This window comes from Miniopterus natalensis, chromosome 1 (assembly GCF_054644295.1).
Source record: "Miniopterus natalensis isolate mMinNat1 chromosome 1, mMinNat1.hap1, whole genome shotgun sequence".
In the NCBI taxonomy this organism is placed as follows: Eukaryota; Metazoa; Chordata; class Mammalia; order Chiroptera; family Miniopteridae; genus Miniopterus; species Miniopterus natalensis.
The window spans coordinates 117,459,867-117,481,837 of NC_142081.1; the positions used below are offsets into that span (position 1 = coordinate 117,459,867).

Genomic DNA, 21,971 nt, shown 5'->3' on the forward strand with positions numbered 1-21,971 from the left:
GAAGGGAGGGGACAGAATACATGGCTTTTTAGATTCTGGTTATTTTGAATTTTTGACCCTGTACTTATTTTACCTGCAGTGGTAACGCAACACATCTTTGACCTTCTCCCTCTTCTATCCACTCATCACCTAAGTGCTACCAAATTCTCAACCTTCAGTAACGTTCTCAACCTCTTCATCACCCCCTGCTCTGGCCATGGGTATCCCCTTCTACTGGACCCTTCACTCCATTCGACCTGTAGTCTAAAGCGATCTTTCCAAAGAGCAAATCTCCCTGCATTACACACTTGCCATTTCCCTTTGCTCTGGGGTAAAAATCCTTCACATGGGTGCAGCCAGTACGAGGCGGCTCCTGCCCAGATTTTGGACTTCACCTGGGACATGAGCGCTGTCAATTCCTCGAGTGAATCGGCCCTCTTTGCCACAGGGACACTGCATGTGCAGCGAGCCTTCTCTGCCAGGAACGTCCTTCCAGGCTTGATGCTGGTATCCCTCACCCTCCTCCTTCTCTCATCTGGTTAGCTCCTGTCACTCTTCAGAGCTTCATTCCGCTGTCAAGTCCCCTGGTACTAGCTCCCACAGCACAGTGTACTTTTCCATTTTCATACTCACTACAGTTTATAACACATATCGATCTATGAGATATTTGATTAGGTGTGTCTCCCCTACTGCATTGTATAGCACTTATATGCAGGGGACATATCTATCTTCACCTACAAATCCCTTAGGAGAAGGCCTGCAGTGAATGTAAAATAAGTGCTCAATGAACACAGGTGACTGAAGGAATGGAGCTGAACAATGGGTCCCCTCACCACATTAATATTAGGCAAGAAGATGACCAATATCCTTCCCACCATCACCATCAGTAAATTCAAGGCTCTGTAGAACCACATACACCTGACAGGATGACCTGCCACTCATTGTTTATGTTATCAAGTATTTTTTTCCTCAAAGAATTAAAAAAGGTTACTTATACACACACTGCACACACACACACTCTCTCTCTCTCTCCAGCATATGGTAGTGGTGGTTATAAACTCATGTCTTTCAGAACAACCACAGAGCAAGGACTTGGGTCTTTCTGTTCATGGACCTGGCTGTCCAGGGGTGTCAGAAACGTGCACCACATGGTGGAGGGGCAAGTGTGCAGGCCCTGGCCAGGGGATTTCTGGTAAGCTGGTTGCTTTCAGTTTAGAAAGTGTCCCAGGTGATTCCTTTCTGCTCTAAGAGCCTCAGATACGGCTCCCTTTTGTAAACTTGGCATTACATGTTCACAAAAAATTCTGCTCTTGAATTTCCATGGGCATGGAAGTAGGGATGGAAGTGATCATGGATATCAGTCTGATTTTAGTCTAATTTTGATTTCCTCTGTCACCTACCATAGATAGTCACTTTCTGATATTCTCTTTAATAATGTGACTAAAAAAGCAGTCACACATGCTTTTTTAGGCAGGCAGGTAGGAGAGGAACAAAAGAAGCAACGAACATGGTAATAGGTGGTCTGGAAAACCAAACCCTGAATAACACAGAAGAGCTGCTGTAGAAGAATGAAGTGCTGCTCCGTAGAGATCCGTACAGGGCATGTTAAAGGCAGAAGCTGCACCAATGCTGGCCTCTGACTTTGCACTCTGCTCGGCAATAGAATCTACTACCAGCTATAGAACTGGCTCTCTAACTTTTGCCACCAGTGATTTTTCACAGACTGTTTGCTGCGTGCTGGGGAAGAGCCACTTTCTTTTGTCTAAAATTTTCTGGCCATTAATTATACCCAAGATGACATGTTTTCATATGATAAGTAAACAAAGAAACATCATTCTTGGCTTTGGAGGAGTAACAGTGTTGTGTAAAATCAGACCATTACTCTTGAAACCCTATCTATAACATTCTTTTCTACTCATCTAGACAGATATTCTCTAAATGGCCCTGAAATAACAATTTATTTTGTAAAAGCACTAGACTTAAACCTATTCCCAAAACACTAACCACCATATAGAACAAAATCCTTGTGAATTTCCTATTATAAATTTATATATGATTCTTTGCTGCTAGTCTCAAGATTTCAAATATTTACGCTTTACTTTTTAAAAGTCAGGTTTCCTGGTATATAATTTATGTACAGTAAACCCTCAGGCTTCTTCTTTAAATAATAAGCCAGAACAAAAATGTATCAATGCTTTAAAATTAAATAATAATTCTAAGAGGTGAAAAGGTAAAAAGTCCTTTTTGATCAGTTCGTTGGTTTACTGCTTCATTTACTCAAGAGACAAAGAGAAGTGATCAAAATTTTCATAACAAAGGGATTTCTAACTCAGGATGGCTGTCAGAGAACCTACCATGAAGGACAGTTAAGGGTCTGTACAAAACTGCTTTATTTAGGAATCAGAATACAGCAAGAGAAGTCAGTCCAATAACACCTGGTCCTGTGGGTCATACAAATTTTTCTGAACATCAAACACATGGCGATGACTTATAGAAAAGAATAGCAGATGCCATCTGTTACTGAGAAGTGATATAGCATAAATGCCTCAAGAGTGATGGCTACCCTTCACTTCAGAGTGGATTTCTAGTGGATACTTATTGAGATATAGAAGTCATTTTCAGCATGTGAGTAATACTCATACATTAAATAATTCATTAGATTAGTAAGCTTAATGCTTTATGAAGCAACGTATCACTTTTGACAATGAACTACTTAAATATATTACTTTATGAATTATTACACAAAAAACTTAGATTAGGAACAAAAAGTATATCGTGAACTCTTGTTCCCTTACTCTGCCTCCTTCCAAGAATTAAAATGACAAATTCTGTATCATAATTCATTCTCACTCACATATAAAAATGATCAATATGTAAAATGATCTGTATAGTTATCAATCTGGTGCCATCTATATTAAGGATGTGACTTTGGGAAAGTTATCTAACTTCTCTGGGTCTGTTTCCAAACCTACACAATGGAGATACAAAGAACACCTGCTCTATAGGGTCACTGTTAAGCTAAATTAGAAAATACAAGTACAGTTCTCCACACACCCCCCTCCCCCCAATACCCTGAGCTGTGCCTAGTACAGCCCAGCCTTCAATAAATATAAGCTGTGGAGATGATCATCATCAACCTATCCCCTACATAACAAGATGGAGATGACTTAACAAATTAGGTAGGAAGTTCATGCTTTCACAGTGACTTATCAACACCACAAAAATGTTTCTTGAGCCCTGGGTGGTGTGGCTCGGTGGTTAGAGCATTGTCCTGAGCACCAAAGGGTCTCTGGTTCAATTCCCAGTCAAGGGCACATACATGGGTTGTAGGTTCAATCTCTGGTCTTGGTCAGGGCGTGTGTGGGAAGCAACCAATTGGTGTGTCTCTCTCACATGGATGTCTCTCTCTCTCTTTTTCTCTCTTCCTCCCCATCCTTCCCTTCCACTCTCTAAAAATCAATAGAAAAATATCCTCGGGTGAAGATTAACAAAAGAAAACCAAAACCAAAAAAAATGTTTCTCAATAGTCTAAGGGATCAAATTTAAATTCTCCTAAGCAGATTTCATCACAAAGACAGCAGCGGTAGATTACACAGTTTCTGTGCACCACGTGCCAGGTGCTCTGCCCTGTGCTTTTCATGTGCTATTTATTTATGTCTCACAATAGCCCTAGGATGTGTACAACTACTGATTTTACATGTTACAAAAGAGAAAACAGAGATGTGATAGAAGTTAAAAGACTAGCTCAAGGTCACACAGCTAAATAGTGGTGACACCAGGATCTGACCAGCTCTGTGGGTCTCCGAGGCCTACGGAATTAACTGTCATGCAGAGTGTGGAGTTCTGATGTGCATGCTAAATGTGTCTGCAGGAAGAAGAAAAGGAATATTGATGATGAACTGGAGTAATAGTCATAGCAAAGGGACTAGGAATGAAAGGTGTCACACTGCTATTAATAAAAGTGATTTTTAAGCAAAAACATGTACGTGTAAAATTACTATATCTAAGAAAACACTAGTATAAATGACTGAGCTTTAATTATTTCATGGCATTTCTGCAATAGGCTATTTTTCCATGAAAGCATTCCAGAAAGCCCTTTGTTCCTCATGTAATTTTATCTATAGAAAAATAAAGGCAAAGAAGCTGTATGTATTTAATAGCTCTGATTTCTCAGAAACCTTTTTTTTTGGGGGGAGGGAGCAGCAATGTTAGAAAGGTTCCAGAAGTATCGAGATACAAATCTGTTTTTCCTTAAAGCATCAAACGTCCTGACCAATGGGTACAATCATTTTATATGGCTTCTATCACCTCAGCCCTCACCAGTGTCTCTCACATCGATGCTTCTCTCTTTCCCCCTTCCACTCTCTCTGAAAAGCAATGGAAAAAATATCCTTGGGGGAGGATAAAAAAATTAAAAAATAAATAAAATATCACCTCAGAGTTGCAAATTTAGTAAACATAAAAGAGGACTTCGGCTGGTTGAGAATACTGTAAGTTACTTCTGTATACCTTGTGAAGACCATTTAGGAGAATTTTAAAGCGGAGAAGTGCTCTAGGTGTGATTTAGTACATTAAGTGGTTTTATCTTCATGCTTCAAGAAAGCTGATCTTTTTCTCCAAAACTATTATAAAAGCATCAGAAAGAGAAAGAATAATAAAAAAAAGACATGAAAAAAAATTTCACGAATGCGAAAGCCCTAGGAAGGTCATTTCATATTTCATAAACTGAAGGTTATTAATCACATTTTTTTCTAAAAGGATTTTTTTTTTTCAGGTATCAACTGGGCACTAAAAGGAATTCTCACTTGTATTAAAAAACAACAATAACAAAAGCAGTTTCCAGACCAAATGGACACAGCTCTCGTTCAGCAATGTGATATCTTGCCCCATTCTTACCTCATACGAGAGAGCTCTCCCCCACCTGGGAGGGTGAGGGAGAAACACGCCAGGTCAGAAGTGCTGCCATATGCTAAGCTGTGCTCTAAAACACCTTGACAGTGAAAAGTCAAGACCCAAAACGGCCACTGATTGCTCTTAATACAGTCAGGAACCATGTCTTTTCATTCTCATGTCCCCCTCCTTGGTTCAATGCCTGAGACATAACTGTTCACAGGCAAACCAATATCTTCTCTGTGACTTGTTTTCTCTCGATTAATCCCCTTCTCTTCCTCTGGCAGAATTAAACCTTTCCATCCGTGTTTCCACTGTTTTCTGCCCACCCTTCCTTCCATCACAGCTCCCCAAAGACTTCATTTCATATATTAGTTAACATGTTTTTCTGTCCTTCCCTGTATGTCACTGAGACAGAGCCCAGAGCCCTTTCCAGCTTCAGGGGTCAGTACAGACATGGCACAGGTTCATACTTCTGAACAGTGGTTTCATCAGAGACTATGGCAGGAAGAATCAGTTTGTAAGATACTGTGACTGATAATATGAAAACGTGAACATGCACATGAAAAGATGCTCAATATCACAGCCATTAGAGAAATGCAAAGCGAAACAACGAGATACCACTTCACATCCACTATAATGGCTGTGATCAGGAAGACAAGCAACAGCATGTAATGGCTGGGGTTGGAGACACTGGAACCCTCAGACATAGCTGGAGGAATGTAAATTAGTGCCCATGCTTTGAAGAACATTCTGGTAGTTCCTTAATTGGTTGAAAACAGAGTTACAGTAAGACCCAGCAATTTCACTCCTAGGTGCAATACCTAAGAGGAATGAAAACATTTGTCCACTCAAAAGCTTGTACACAAATGCTTACAGTGTAGCAACGTTATTCATAAAAGCCAAAAAAAAAAAGTGGAAATAACCTAAAAACCTATCAACTGATGAATGGAGAAATGAAACGTGGTATAACCATACAATGGGATATTATTTGGCCATAAAAAGGAATGAAACACTAATACATGGATGAACCCTGACAACATGCTAAAGTGAAAGAAGCCAGTCACAAAGGAGCACATATTTTATGGTTCTATTCACATAAAATGTCCAGAGCAGGTAACTGTCTGGATTCAGAAAGTAGATTAGTGGTTCCCAGGGGCTGGGGAGAAGGTTGAGCATGGTGCTAAGGGGTGTGGGTTTTCCTTTGGGGATGATAAAAGTGTTCTGTGATAGACTGTGGTGATGGACGCCAACTGGATGAATATACTACGAGTCACTGAACTGTACACTCTGGATGGATTGTATGGTTTATGAGTTATATCTCAATAAAACTGCTAAAAAACCAATAACGTGTGAGCTCTCTGGCATCTGGCTAGTCTTTGATTGGCACATAAGCAGGAACTGGAGTGGTCACCAAACTAAGTGCTTACTTCGGAATGAAGTCTCTCTGAATCACTTTTTTTTCCAGTCTCTGGAAGACTAATCATTTTGGGGAAACTAAAGTAGTTCAAAGAGAGTTAAACTATAAAAGTCACCTAATCTGATTCCTCCGATGCTCACTAATCTGCTGACTCTCTGCATATACTGTTTATTGGTTTTCTCCCTCATATTGCCCGTGAAAATATGTCAAAGCTTGTTAGGAGAGTCTGAACCGCAGACACTCGCAGGAGAAGCTGCAATCTCCAATGAGTCAAGTTTATAACTGCTTGAGGAAGCAGGAGGGAGGCAATAGAGAGAGAGGGAGAGATGAGATGGCTAAAACAACGAAATTCATTTCTTAGGAAATTACATACGAAATGCAATGATTCACCTCACACTTAAAAGGTATGGTTTACAGAAAACTAAATGTACCTGGAATATATACAGAAGATTTAGAACAAGAGTTTCCATAATTACTGTTGAAAAGCAAGATACTGGTTTTTCAAATTTATTATTACCCTAATTATTAAAAATAGTAAACAGTGGGGCAACAAAAATTAAATTTGCCCAAGTCACAAAGTTTAAAAGCATTAGTTAAGGCAGATGACTTTTAGATTTCATTTATTTACAAAGAAAGACTTTTCTGTAGTATATTCATCTTTCTCTTTCTACTAACACGAGGTTCTGTTCTGAGACTTTTAAATAGTTAAGGGAAATCCATTTAAATATCTCTTTAAAATATGCCATGAGAACCTTATAAACTTGCTCAAAGGTTTAAACAATCTCATCTTCATTTTTAATTTATTTTTTGAACCATCAATGCAAGCTTTTACTTCAAAAGGTTTTCACTCACATTTACTCATAAGCAAGGCAAACACCGTAACAAAGCGCAGATTATAAGTGGCCCCTGTGAATGCCCAAGACAATATTCAGCATGTGTGAATTCTGAGGATTAAATTACTTTCCTGCGAGATATGTATCTTATTTCTTCAATACCCAAACAACTGGAACAGCTTATTTATCCAAATCAATTAACAAAATTAAAAAGAAAAGGCACATTCAAAGGGGAAAAGAATCTTATCAGAATTTAAAAAGAAATGTTGTCCCAGAAAGAATCCAAGACACAGCTTTGTAAATCCCAAGAGGTATTTAAAATCAGAGCTAATAAAGGAGACAAATAAAAATGTTAACTTTTCTATACAGGAGAGGCACCAAACGAAAGAAAACTAAACCACAGGCTTTGTTACCAGTATCTCGAAAAAACAGGGTAGTGAAAGTGACAAAGTGAGATTATAGTCTCCTGCCTTCCTTATTAAGTGATTTTTATAGGGGGCTAGACAACAGAACTGAATTCTTCATTGAATTCAGTATGAAAATCCTCTGCAGAAAAGAATACAACTATCTTCACAAATCATTGTTTGACTTACATTCCAATTTTAATGGAAATCACTCCTTAATCTTGGTTGAAATGAAATTTATTAAGAGACATAGTATGTTTATTGGAAAAACGAACAAACCCAAACACAACGATAAATTCCCAACTTGCCACTGTCAAAAACTTTTATAGTATTTAACTCTATTTTCAGACTTTTATTTAAAACCAAACCAAAAACACATCCTGCCATTTAAAATTCTTTTTGAATTCCACCATCTCTTGAAATGATGAATTAGGACTAGGCAATTCTCACCAGGAAGAAACACACTTGTAGAGTGCCCTGGGAAATTACATGCATGCAATTATCTCATTAATTTTGACAATAATTAATTTGCTTTTTCCATCAGGCTCAATCTGCAGTAATGAAACAACGCTAACATGAAACTAAAGTAAAACACAGGCATATCCATTCTGTAATAGTAGGGACCACCTCTTTAGCTCATTGAGGTTATTTTTTAAATGCTCTATATTTGCAGGCAAGTCACAAGGTTGACAGGAATAAGCAGGCTCATGGAGTCTCATTAATCACCTTTCTGTACAATAGAGGTTTAAATGAAGACTGTACAGTAAGCACAACTAAGCATGATTTTAACAACATGTTTCTTCCTACTCAAAATATTGTTGACCTATCGTCAATGCCTATCAAACATGGCACACAGTAAGTGCTATATAAATGTTGTTATTGATAAAGATAATGATAAAGGTATCTTTTGGGAAGAGACTCTTTCACAACTAGGTAGGTATAGAAAAGAAAGGCATAATAACAAGAACTGACTTCAAATTAGCAAACCGGAAATCAGCAACAACAGGGAGTCATGAAACACTTTTTGTTTTTATCTAAAAAGAGAAAGCAGTGGATTCTTCATAATATATATTTCACTCATGTTTTTAATATTAATAACTGACACATGCAATTTAAAATGTGGACCAAAATGTGGACCATGAAATTTATTTAGATTTGATTTACTCAAATCATCTTTATTACGTAAATTAATTTTTTATTGTCACATATCCAAGATAATCCTCTGAACATCAATTTTTACTGCAAAATAGTATAAAAATTTAAATGCTATATGCATCAAAGTTTTTACTGAGCAATCATGTTTCTTTTTATGCATTTATAAAACCTGTTTTTCAAGCTTGTGTCAAACAAAGCATATATGATTGAATCAATGATCTGAAATAACCCCTTTATTCCCTTCTTTCTGGTTAAAGATGTTCTGGGATTTTTTTCTAGGTTAAAAAGTGTTCAGTGTTTAATGATAAAACTTATTCATTTATTTTGCTAACTTTTCATCTAAATTTTATTTGAGCAAGAGCCAGTTCTAATTTGCATTATTTGAAGGGAAAATGCCAAATGCTCACCCTTCAAGATTATATTTTTTACCTTCCTTTAGTATAAGCAAATAAATTCTCAGTGTCACTGCTGCTGAGTTTCCCTGCTATTTTTATATTCTACTGACAGAATATTCAAAGCTGACAAATGTTGTAGAACAGACATAGTTATTAAAAGCTTCAATTTACAGCAAATAGTGACAAGTATGCTTTTGCTGCCCATAAAGCAGAATCGAGGAGGTGTAAATATACAGGGAAGGTGGGAAAACACACTTTACTTTTCAAAACAGTTCCAATAAGCAATGCTCATTTGAAATATTACTCTAAAGGTATTAGGTTAGCTATTAATTCAAAGAATAAAAATAGAGTGATGACTGGCAACTTTTAACAGTACTTTAAAAACTTTACTTATAGATACTGTTTTTTATCTAAGGCAGGCATTTTGAAAAATCATAAATAATTAAAAATTCAAGATGGTGAGTTTTGAACAAGAATCATGTATTTGCAAGAGGGAAAAGAAATGAAGCCAATGAACAAAATATTTCTACTGCACAGGAATGGCCAGTTTAGTGTTGAGTTTCCTAAAATTGACAGTAACCCAGACTTTTACTATGTTATCAAATTTTTTGAGGGGAGAAAGCATTTATGTATCCCCAAAATATATAAATTCTGAGTAATAGCAGGGGTCAGATGATGTAAGATAAATTTCAGAGACGACACTATAACATTTCTTATATGGAGCCCTTCATGACCCCTCAATGACCTCTTTGGAGGCTGATTCTCTGTGGCGCTAAACCATAAAATATATTGCTAGCACCAGTTACAAGTGGGAAGACAGGCAAAGAGACCAGGAAAATTCATATAGAAAAAGCAAACAAACTTTCTCTCATTCAAAAAGCATGTCAACCCCGAAAGGGGCTAATTGAGAAATGTCTGCTCTGAAGCTATTGAGAGGCACTGACAATGTGAAGAAGTAGGTGATTCACCTGCACCAAGGCAGGAAAATCAAGTAAGAATCTGGAGAAATGAACCAAAGACAAACTTTCAAGGATGTGGAAAATATCCTATGGTTATTCCCCCTTATCCACAGAAGACGCAGCCCAAGACCTCCAGTGGATGCCCGAAACCTAGGGTAGTGCCGAACCCTGGTATGCAGTGCCCTAGACATACATACCTGTTCAGTTTGCAGGAACAGTTTACAGCTTATAAACTGTTTATATCCAGAATTTTCATTTAATATTTTCAGACCACAACTGACCGTGGGTAACTGAAACCGTGGAAAGCAAAACCAAGGAAAGTGGAACCGCAGTTAAGGGGGGGACTACTGTACCTTGACTGGGGTGTTGGTTATACAAATATACTCATTTGTCAAAACTCAGGGAACTATACACATATAGTCTGTACATTACAGGTATGTAATCACATTTTGAATTTTTTAAAACTCAAAAGTAGACACTAATTTTAATGCATTTGATGGAAAATTAAGAATCTGTTATAAAGTTTTCTTTAAAAATAGAAAGATGTAAAATGGAGAACATAGCACATGTGGGGGGGGAAGACATAGGAGCACAGCAGAGACAAATCATCACATTTTGAGTCACTATTTAGAAAAACAATCTTCCCAAAGGCTTAAATATTTAGTGCTCAAGAGGGTAAGAAAAGGAAAGAAGTAATATACCTCATATCTGTACAACTCGGACATATGTTAGCTACTTTTCATAAACAAGCTTCTGCCCTGTAATAGGCTCTTCATGGTATCCCCATTTTAAAGTTGATGAAATATAGGAATAGTTCAGAGATGTGCCTACGGATACACAATTAGGAAAAGACCAGGATGCAAACAGATCTCCTACTCATAATACTCACAAAACAATACTCTGTGTACATAGTGTGTGTGTGATGTATAAAATGCAAACCACTATGAGCTTCACATAGTGGTGATCAAGCTTCCCTGCCTACCTCCACACAGGACTGGTGGGTGTTAATGTTCTGGGAACTGAGTGCATAACCTGAAACAATCAAGAATTTCTTGTCTGAAATATTCACCCATTCATTGGTTTGAAAATCTGCAACAAGGTACACTTGGGTATTCAAATATGTATCAGCTAAATATTTATAGCCCAAAGGGCTCTTTGAGTAAAAATATTAAATATTATTTTATTATTTCAGTACAATTTCTATTATTATTTGACTGAAGTTAATCATACCTGACTTCAGAAAAGCAGGAAGAAGATAATACCATAGGACTGCATTTTCTGTGGATTACTTACTGGGATGTGCTTTTCAGAAGTTTTACAAAAAGTGGGGGAAATGGTACACCCAAAGGGATTTCACAGAAGTTCGAGGCCCAAACGTGACACCAGAGCTAATGGGTACCTTGGCTGCTCCCAGAAGACGCGTTCTCAAGTTAGACTGCTAGGATTCCTAAACACTAAAGTAGGATTCTGCATTAATATGCTCTTCTTCCCATACAGCCTCTAGGAACTCCAACTGTGTAGCGTAAGAGGGTCAGGGTGACCCTGAAACACAAATGGCTTGCATATTTGGCTCACTGTGCTTATTCCTAATTTAAAACACACACAAACCCATAATGAAGGAAATCCGTTAGTGGGGATTTCATAATCACGATCATTGACGCAACCCACTTGGGCCTTTTCTTCCTCAACAGAAAAATGCATTTTGACCAACTATACTGAAATTTAAACATTTTAAAATAAAGAAATAAAAAGCTAGCACTTCAAAAAAATGCATTTTACATTATTCAAGAAAATGTGCAAAATTCAACCTAATGCTTAGGAAATACTTGAGGATATAATATAGGTGTGAACTACCTGTTTCAATTCAATTGTGACAATACTGAAAAATTTCCTCTCAAATGAAATTTTTATCTTTTTCCACAATGAGGAATGAAAAACAAGAAATGTGATAATCAAGGCAAAACTTGCTAATACACAATAACCCCAAAAGTATAAGGAAAGTGTGTTGACTAAAAGCATGGACTTGTGCCCCAGCCAGTGTGGCTCAGTTGTTTGAAGTGTTTCCTGTGCACCAAAGGGTTCTGGGTTCAATTCCTGGTCCAGGCGCATGCCCAGGTTGCAGGTTTGATCCCATGTCAGCATGTGTACAGGAGGCAACCAACAGATGTCTCTCTCTCACATAGATTTCTCTCTCTCCCTTTCTCTGTCTCTCTCTCCTGTCTAAAAAAAAAAAAGGAAAATTAATAATTTTTTAAAAAGCATGGACTTTTGACTTGGAAGGAATGGTTCAAAGGAGCTGCATTACTGAGGGCAAAGAACTTATTCAAAGCCTCAGTTTGCTGATCTATACAGTAGGAATGATTACATTTTCTGTCAACCTCAGATTATTCTGAGCAATCAATAAAAGAACTTATATAAAGGCTTAGCAGAGTACGTGGTATACGTGTTCCATAGTTATATAATTACATTATGTATAATTTTGCATACATGTAATATAATAATGCATATATAATTGAGAATTCTATAATTATTTTGAATACTGCTGTGATAATAAAAATACAAGAGTATGAGATTCCTTTTTTCCTTAGTTTTTTTAATTATGAAATTTTTATAAACATTTACATGTTTTTAGTAAAAGTTATAAATTACAAAGCTGCATGTAATTTGAGAAAAATGTGAAGCAGAAAACATAAAGAACAAAAACAACACAATCCTGCCACTTGAGAACATTTCTATTAATATTTAAGGTGTATCATTTAAATCTATTTTTAAAATACAAATTAGCTTAGAGGTACAGGTATACTGTCTGCTTTTTACATTTATAATATGTTATAAAATTTCTTCAAATCATTAGACTTACACAACACAGCTTTGTTTTTTACAACACAACTTTAAAAAGCTGCACCGCTTTTGATCATACTGTTGAACAATTATTTACTCAATTATATTTTGTGGAGCACCCTGTCATTCCCAATTGTTGTTATTGTAAATGAGGTTAAGTTTATGTTTGCTTACTTATTTGTTAAGAAAATTATTACTTCATATGCAAAATAAAGTGAACACCAGCTAAAGAATTCCACTTCAGCTCAAGTTTTAGCTGGTGGTGGTAGGGGCTTGTTTTATAAAATAAATGTATTTAAACAAGGATTTTTAGGTAGTTTCAGAATTCCTTTCCATCATGCATCATGACCAACCACGTGTACACCAGGAGATGCCCAATCACATATTTGAATTAACTGAGGTAAAACTGGAATGACTTACCTGACCTAACAGAATCGGTTTACAATGTACTTCTATGAACACTATGTAATTCAAAGAGGAAAGTGGCTTTAACAAAGTGAGAAATTTTACTGAAAATTTTTTGGAAATACGTCATATAATAAAAAAAATTCCTTGTTTCTGGTAATATTTAAACAAAAAAATTCACAATCAGAAGAAACAAAATGAGAGACAGACATATTAGTAGCTGTCAATAATGTGTTTCAATACCATATAAACAGAAGAACCAGATAAACAATGTTCCAAGGAAAAACACTCTACCCTTTAAATCCTGGAAATATGCAAATACAGTATAGTTTCACATGCTCAGAAAACTGGTTCTTTATTCCGAAGAGATTTTTCTGTTAGTGTAACAAGCTAAAAACAAAATATGAATGACAAGTGTACATACTTAGCTGATGGAGAACAGAGTCCAACAGTAACCACATTAATCTCTCACTGAGGTTATGTGACTTCCAGGCAGAAATATTGATTGATTCAGAGCTAGTCTACTGCCACACAGTTTGACAAGTTTCAAATCCATGCTGAGAAATTTCCCCTTGAAATGGTAACTTCTAGTACTTGTTGGAGCTTATCTGGTTAATTTGGTAACTGCCTTGATTATCTAGTTTAATTCAAACAGTAAGAATTTTTAATAAACAAGCTGTTAAATAATAAGAGTATGTACACATTACCCCACGAGATACCAAAAGTGCAGGAAATTCTTTGTTTTCCCTCTCCCACAGTCATCTTCAGCTGTCCCAAGGTCATCTTATGACAGCTCTTGTACCCACAGTCATCAATCAGGTTCTGTAACCTTTCCCCTTACTCAGGACGAGACCCAACTTGGCCCTCTACTGGATTCTTCTGGTGGATAATAGGTTTTGTGGCATGATTTCTCTTCACCTCAAACACAAGGAATTTTAGTGCCTTTTCCTTTATTCGAACCACTGCATATCTTGTGTTTTCATTTTGTATGCTACTTTTCAAATTTAATCACAACAGAAAATAAAACCACAATGTATTTTAGAAGACTATTCCTTAATGTTCTCTTTTGAATGATCTAATCTTGGGGGTTGAGATTAAACAAACATACAAACTGGTGTCACCTGGTCTGCTGTGGATCTTTCTCTGCAGACACTTCCTTCCCCTTGAAAATATGAATCAAGTTTGTCTGAAGGTTCAAGGTTTGATCAGAGAATATTCTAGTTTAAAAGATAACTTGATGGTGGTGAAGAAAAACAGTAACAATTTCCTAAATTATTTTTCTCATTATATATGACACAACAGAAATGGTAGATTCTATTTGTCTACTTGGGTTCTTGAATGAACCCAATTAGAGAGAACATGAGAATTCCTGTGGCCCCACATCCTTTCCCACAAATAGTAGTGTTCCAATTTTAATTTTACCAACCTGTTAGTTGTAAAATGGCATCATTGTGGTTTTATTTGTAGTCTCTGATTAATAATGAGGTTGATCATTTTTCATGAATAGCAGCCATTAATGTTTTTTTGAAATGCTTGTTCATAGCTTTTACCTTTTATTTTATTCATATAATTTCTTTTTAAAATTTTTAAAATTGATTTCAGAGAGAGGAAAGGAGGGGGAGAGAGATAGATAGAAACATCAATGATGAGAGAGTCACTGACTGGCTGCCTCCTGCATACTTCCTGCTAGGGACAGAGCTGCAACCCAGGCATGTGCCTTGACCGGGAATTGAACCTTGATCTCCAGGAATCCCCTGGATCACAGATCGATGCTCAACTGCTGAGCCACGCCAGCCGGAGTTCATATAATTTCTTTATCTGTTTTAAACACTAATCCATTGTCAGAAAATATGTTGCAGATAATTCCTCCCATTCATGATTTGTCTTTTCAATTTGTTAATGCTATTCTTTGATAAATCAAAAACTTATTTTAATGTAGTTGAATTTACCAAATTTTTTCCTTTATTGTTTGTTTTTTGTGTTTGGGGTAAAAAATCCTTCCCCTATTTATTTTATTTTATTTAATTTACATTCTGTGTAGCTTTTATTTTATAAAAAACTCATTTCAAATCTGCATTAAACTAAGTTGAGTGCAAAGTCTTACCAAAAGAGGCCTGGTGGTCTCTCATTTACAAAACCATATGACCATTGTTGCTGGTCTTCAAATTCTGGGAAGGACCCTTCAAATGGCTTTATGTTTGCATGTTTCCATGTCAGAGCATAGGAACAGACTTTTGTGTCCACTGTAAAGTGTTCTTCAACTACCAGAGCATCAAATCTCTTCAGCAGGTCATTCTTGGTAAAGAGACTACAACAAACTTGACATACCCTGGTTTTGCTTAGGTCTTCATTTTCAGCCTCATGTCCTTTAACAGTTACTGTCAGGATGTGTGTGATACAGTTTGACAAACCTGGATCCACACATACAGTTGGAGACCATTCAGCAACATCACGTTTACAGCCAGTTCTTCCTCCGACTCCCAAAGAGCTTGGGGTCATAAAGATATTTTCTTATTTTTTCTTTTGTTGTTGTTCACTGAAAGTTCCATAGTTTTCCCTTTCTTTTAAAAACTTCCTGTTGGTAATTTAGAGTCAAAATATTTAATCCACCTAGAAATGATCTTTGGTATATGTCACAATCGGATTGATTTTTTTCCTCTACAGGTATAATCTTGTAACTGCATTATTTATTGAATAGTTTATCATCTTCCCATTGATCTGCAACACTCATCCTGTCATAAGTCAAGTTTGCACATAGGCATGGGATTATGTTTGGGCTTTCAATCCTGTTCCATTGGGTTGTCTATGCCTACACTAATACCCTAATACCATACTGTCTTAATTACTATAGGTTTATAATAGACTGTGGTCTCTATAAAATAAAGCACCCCCTTCTCTGCTATTCTGGTTCTTCTTAGGACTCTCTTGGTTAATTTTGACCCTTCACTTCTCCAAATAATTATAGAACTAGCTTGTCAATTTGAACTGCCTTTTCTCTGTGGCTGCTTTTAATGTCTCCTCTTTTGTGTCTGGATACAAATCCCACAGTCCCATCATGGTATATCTAAATATGTATTTGTTTATGCTGCTTGGTATAGTGTGTTCCTTCTATAGAGGATTCCAATCTTTCAACACTTCTGGAAAATTCTGTCTTTATACTTTAAACAAATTGCCTCAGCACTACTGATAAATAATTTCCCAGAGGACTCTCATACTTCTGCATATTTTGTGAGCAGAGGCACTGACAGCTTTAGTTCTGGGATAACTATTCTAGGCTATCTGTACTGGGAAGAGCCTTAGAAGACAGAGGCAGAGTCTCTGTGGAGCAGGGTTCAGATTAGTTTACTGTCCTAGAGAGTAAAGATGATGTCTCTCTCCAAGATGAAGAGCATATCTGCTTACAGGCCATTCTCAAAGACTGCTTGCCGAAGCTCAGGTGACTTTAGGTGTGCCTGAAACTCAGTGCATACCCAGGGTCCACTGGAGCCACTCTCTGCAATACCCCCAAGGGACTTGGGGATCAGGATGAACTGGCTTGAACATTGAGCTCATGCCACTTACTGAGCCGAGTAATAAAGTCCTTTGTGTCTCACCTAGGAGTCTCACATCTTCAAATAGCATTCATAAAATTGTAACAAGCTAATAAAAATAAAAATTTTAAAAATTATTTTTATTTATAAAATTTAATTATAAATGTGTATTATGTTAATATTTCAGATGCTTTACAGTTCTTGACATGCCCCATTTTCAATATTTTGACATTCTTATAATTCTATTTGGTTCTTTTTGAAGTCTTTCTGATCACTTTTCATGGTCGCTTATGCCCTGCTCAATTTTTCCTTTATATATTTCCCATGTATTTGTTTTATAGTCAGTACTCAGTATCCCAGTGTCGTAAGGTAAATGTTTACCGTCCCTATGATGCTTGTAAAATTTGGGTTACGTTCTTCCCTATTCGGTAATTGTTTTTGCTGAGTGTTTGGTAACTTTTATAAGCTGAATCTATAGGAATCTAAGGGAACCGGATGCTAATGTGTTCCTTTAAAGAGGATTCATGCTTGTCTCTCCACCACGTGACAGGGGTCCGACTGATTGAGAACCATGTTATTTAATTTTTTTAGGCTAGGGTTTACATGACCCTGCAAGAGTTATAAAGTTATATGACACATTCACCCCAAAATAAGCTTATAGTGGAAAACTCTCAGGAGAGATGATTACTCCCCTTAGAGCAATAGCAAAAGCAGAATTGATTGTCTGCTCCTTTGCTTGGTGAGCTAACTTTTTTCCAGCCCTGACTTTCACGGAGTGTGCAGCCTCTGTGAACATTCTAGCTTCGTGAGTGTTTCACGTCTGGCCCTAACCTGCCCCAGATCCCAGGGCTAGTCCTGGCAGTGAAGTTCTGAATTCCTCACGCAGGCAGCATCACTGCACACAACTCCTTCTCTCTACCACACTGCTTTGGTTTCAAATTACTGTACAAACTTTTTGCACCTTGGCTTACAAGTTCAACAATATTTCTAATAGGCATGTTTCTCTGTTTTACTCTACACCTATCTTTCATATTGAGGAAGCTATTAGAATATTGGGTCCCCGTAAACTATCATTTCTTTTTTGTTGTTGTTTTGTCCATACTCTACCCCCCATGGGTGTTTTTTCTTTTTTTAAAGTGCCTTTTAGAGACGGTTAAAACTAGTTAACCATGCAAGCAGGCAGGAAAGACTTTAAAATAATAGCTTTTCTGTAAATTACAAAATTTAGACTAAAAGCATTCCGCAGCACCCATACAGCTGGTATAATCTAACACATTTATCACATTGACATTCTTATTTTCACAAGTTTAAAACAAAGCATTTTCACTGACCATTTTACCCAATGTGCCCATGGTATCTATAACACCTCTCTTGAGAAACATTAGATAATTTTTTGGATGAATTTCTGATGAAACAAAAGACTAGAAATTCTCATGAACCAATATTTATTTGAGACATCAAAAACTCCTACTACATACTTAAAAGAGAGGTTACCTTATATTTTTGTTAAATATACAATGTAGCTTCTTACTGATCCCACAAAGATGTCTCTATGTTCACTTTCCTAACAAAATTATACTGTCACTTTTTGACTGTCCTTCATGTACATAATCTAACCCATCTTAACTCTTAATAGATTCTTGGGTGTCTTAATTGTGGAAAATTTTAGTCACAGCTTGTAAAATATATTTTTGGTGACTTGATATACATGTTTTAAAATCCCAGAATATAGGAATCAATCAATGAGAGTACTGTTAAAATTCTGTGTATTTAGATCAAAGGAGCTCCCAAATTTCAATTAAACATTCTCTGATAGTTCATAAACTAAATCATAAGGATACATTTTAATTAAAGAAAAAACTGGAAACAATTTTTTCCTGCCATTTAAAAACTACAAGACAAAATAATCAAAGAACTCAAGCAAAAGGTAACTATTCTTTGAAGTTCAAGATAAGATTAAATTTGACTATAATCCATGACTGACACATTGGCTGTGGTAGTAACAATAATTTTGGGACATCTCTCAGCAACCCTTCAAAAAAACCCCACTAAGTTGGAAAGGATGAAAGCATATTTGTTCAGTATAAAAACAGAAAAGAGACAGAAATAATGACGTAAAGAAAAGCCCATTCATGTTCTTCAGACTGCTGCTTTCATTTCACGTGGCCTGGGCACTTTAAATATCTTGCAGCCAGATCTGAGTCATGGCCAGCCTGTCAGACATGCTCACCACCGTTCTGAAAATGTATTCAGGATGGTCCATTCAAAGTCATCCTGTTCTAAACATGGGGCGCTACGTGAGCATGTACACCAGGAGGGAGACTCATTTGTACCATTCTCATTTGTTCTGCTCCTTTTGTGCATCAGAGAGAAGACAATCTTGGAAAGATGTACGAACTGAAAATAAAGATGGATTACTATTTAAGGGTGTAATTTGCTTGTTTGGATATATCTGTTTTCTTAAATGGAAAGAGGTGCAAGACTCTTTGAACATTTCCTCCTAATGCTCTTGATAATGGGTTAAAAATATTCCCCAATTAAGCCTCAACAGGGCTCGGTGGAGCAAGGCGGGGACCATTAGCTCTGCCATTGTGCAGTACAGGAGGCTGGTGAGCTGGGAGGCATTTGCTGACAACCAGGAAGGTGGCAAAAATCGCCACTCACTAAGCAGGACAACTGCCTGTGTTGTCCATATGCAAAGGTCACCATTGGTCTTTCTTATTTTCACATGTGGTCCCCATGAAAATACAGGAGTCCACTCAGCACACTTAACAACTGGTGTGACGACAATCTTTTCACTTCAACAACACATACAAAATGTAGCCCAGCCCGAAGGGAGGCTCCTAAGCTCATGCTGTAAACAGGATGAAACTATCTGCTTTCATTTTCCCCTTTGGTAGAAGGCTGGCCCCAGAGACAGTGGGTTAATACATCTAGGAGAGAGCATTCAGGTGGCAGTGGAGTCAATTGGGGAGGTGATGGGTCATAGGCCACCTGCAAAGAAGAGTTCAGTTACTAGTCACTCTGGAAATCACAGAGGCTGGGGTTAAATCTGCCTCCATGAACACTGTTTATGGTACATACACTGACTTTTATTGAGTATTTTATAGAACCCACTGAACTATAGCTCTGGATCATCGAATTCATCTCCTTGAACACATGACTCTATTTTATAAGGAAGAAGGCTTCGTTTTAGTTTCAAAAGTTTATGAGGTCTTAAGGGAAATTCTAGACTTCACAAATGTTCCCTTTCTTGTACTCTCCCCAGAGCTACAGCTGCCGTCCCGCTGGGGCATTCAGACGGAGCTGCTCATGTTCACTGAATGAACCATTTTCTGCATAAAATGGGACTTCTAGAGGATTAATAGTCACTAGGACACCAAACCACAAGGAGCAAGGAACTGTTATATACCGAATAAGATGCCATACACTTAGTTCCTAAAACCATGACCACATCTGGGAGGGGTGCAGTGAATGTTTCCTGTTAAGTGGGTGCTGTAATTAGACAGAGGCTAGACACTGACCGAGGAGACATGAGTTAGAGTCTGCAGTCCTTGCTGGGCAACCCTAGGAGTTCACTTAAATCTTCTGGAGCTGCACTTCCCACCCATGTAAAGACAGGGCATTAATCCAGATTATCTAAGATTTCTTTGAACTCTAGTGCATTATAATTCATATTCTACTTTTAAAAGTTGCATCTATTCTTCTTTCCTAACATGATCTAAGTTTTTACCTTTTTACCAGTTTAGAGATATGTTACAGGAGTAAACATCTCTTTACTGTATATTCTTGCTAAACCCCAGTCCATACTTTTCTGTGGCATTTTATGATATGTTAACATTTACAGCACCTGATATTCATTGAGTGCTTACTATGTGCCTTACCCAGTTCTTAGGACTCTATTGCTTCATATTGCAGACACTTCCCTAACAGCCCTCTAAGGCACACAGTATCATTCAATTTTACAGATGAGATCATCGATGCTCAAAAGTAAAATAAAGTCAATAACAAGTGGTGAACTTAAGGTATGAGCTGAAGGCAGTCTGGCTCTAGAACTCACCATGCCAACCACACTGTTACACTGACCACAGCAACACGTTACATACTCAACACCAAAAGCAAACACAGTTCTTCATAAAACCCACATAAAGATCATGAACTTCCACTATTTCTCCACTATTCCAAAGAATTCATACCAAATTTTTAGGTACCAGGAATATTTTGATCCCTAAATATTAATGATTTATAATAACATAATACTGAATAAAGATTTTTGTCTAAAATTTATTCCCTAAAGAAAAAAATCTATAATTTTTCTATAGAGATAGTTGATTTCTTTAAACCTATGTAACAGATTATATTAGGCAAAATGGAAATGATAAAATATATATTTAGGAGACACTGATACTGAAAATATTCCACGGATCACTCTAAATTTCAGGCAAATTTCTGTTACAGGGGCATGATAAAATGGACAAGATAATACACTGGGTAAAGGAATAAGAACCCAACAGTTCATCTCAGCAGCTATGTGGTTATTTTAATAAATACGCAAAGCTGGTATTCTGCCACATAACATAGCTAATCAGTTGTGAACTTGAAATATCTTTTTAGACTATAATGTGTCTATCCCTGGAATTAAATAATTAATCGTCTCTTTCATTAATACTACTGTTTTTGATTCTAAGATATCTGCATTTTGTCTTGTGCTTTAAGATTAATTTTGATCTCTGTACTATTTACCTGTGACTACTGTACAGATTAATTTTATAGCTCAGTTTTTATTCTACAGCTAGAATCTATATTCTAGAATGCATTGCTGACCACTTGCCAAATGCATCTCTAGACCCTAAAAATAACACTGCTGAACATCAAGAATATGATCTGAAATAATAAATGCTATCTGCACCATACAAAATATATACAGGAAGAGATGGAAAACATGTAAAAACAAATGCACCTAAAAACCCAAAGGAAGGCTAAAGAAGCAAGCACTCATCTGCTGCCAATGTAATGAGGACATACATCTACTCTCAAAGAATGTGTTGATTTGAAAAAACTTACTCTAGCCTTTCCTAATGGTCCATGCTCAGGAAACTGGTTCAGAAAGTTATCTGTTAATCACCACTACATCATAAAGACTCTGGATCTGTCTTGGAC

General features: G+C 36.9%; 1 protein-coding gene across 5 annotated transcripts in view; it reads right to left on the bottom strand.

Annotated features, from left to right (window-relative positions):
* Nucleotides 1-21,971, bottom strand: part of RSU1 (Ras suppressor protein 1) — a 170,426-nt gene that overhangs the window by 36,614 nt on the left and 111,841 nt on the right. Inside the window, exon 8 of one of the 5 annotated variants that reach the window (XM_016213231.2) lies at nucleotides 10,744-10,862. The exons of the other annotated variants lie outside the window; for them this stretch is intronic. Coding sequence (XP_016068717.1) covers nucleotides 10,768-10,862 — 95 coding nt within the window. The 3' untranslated portion in view covers nucleotides 10,744-10,767. Of the gene's footprint in view, nucleotides 1-10,743; nucleotides 10,863-21,971 lie in introns of those variants that run through there. 5 annotated transcript variants of the gene reach the window in all.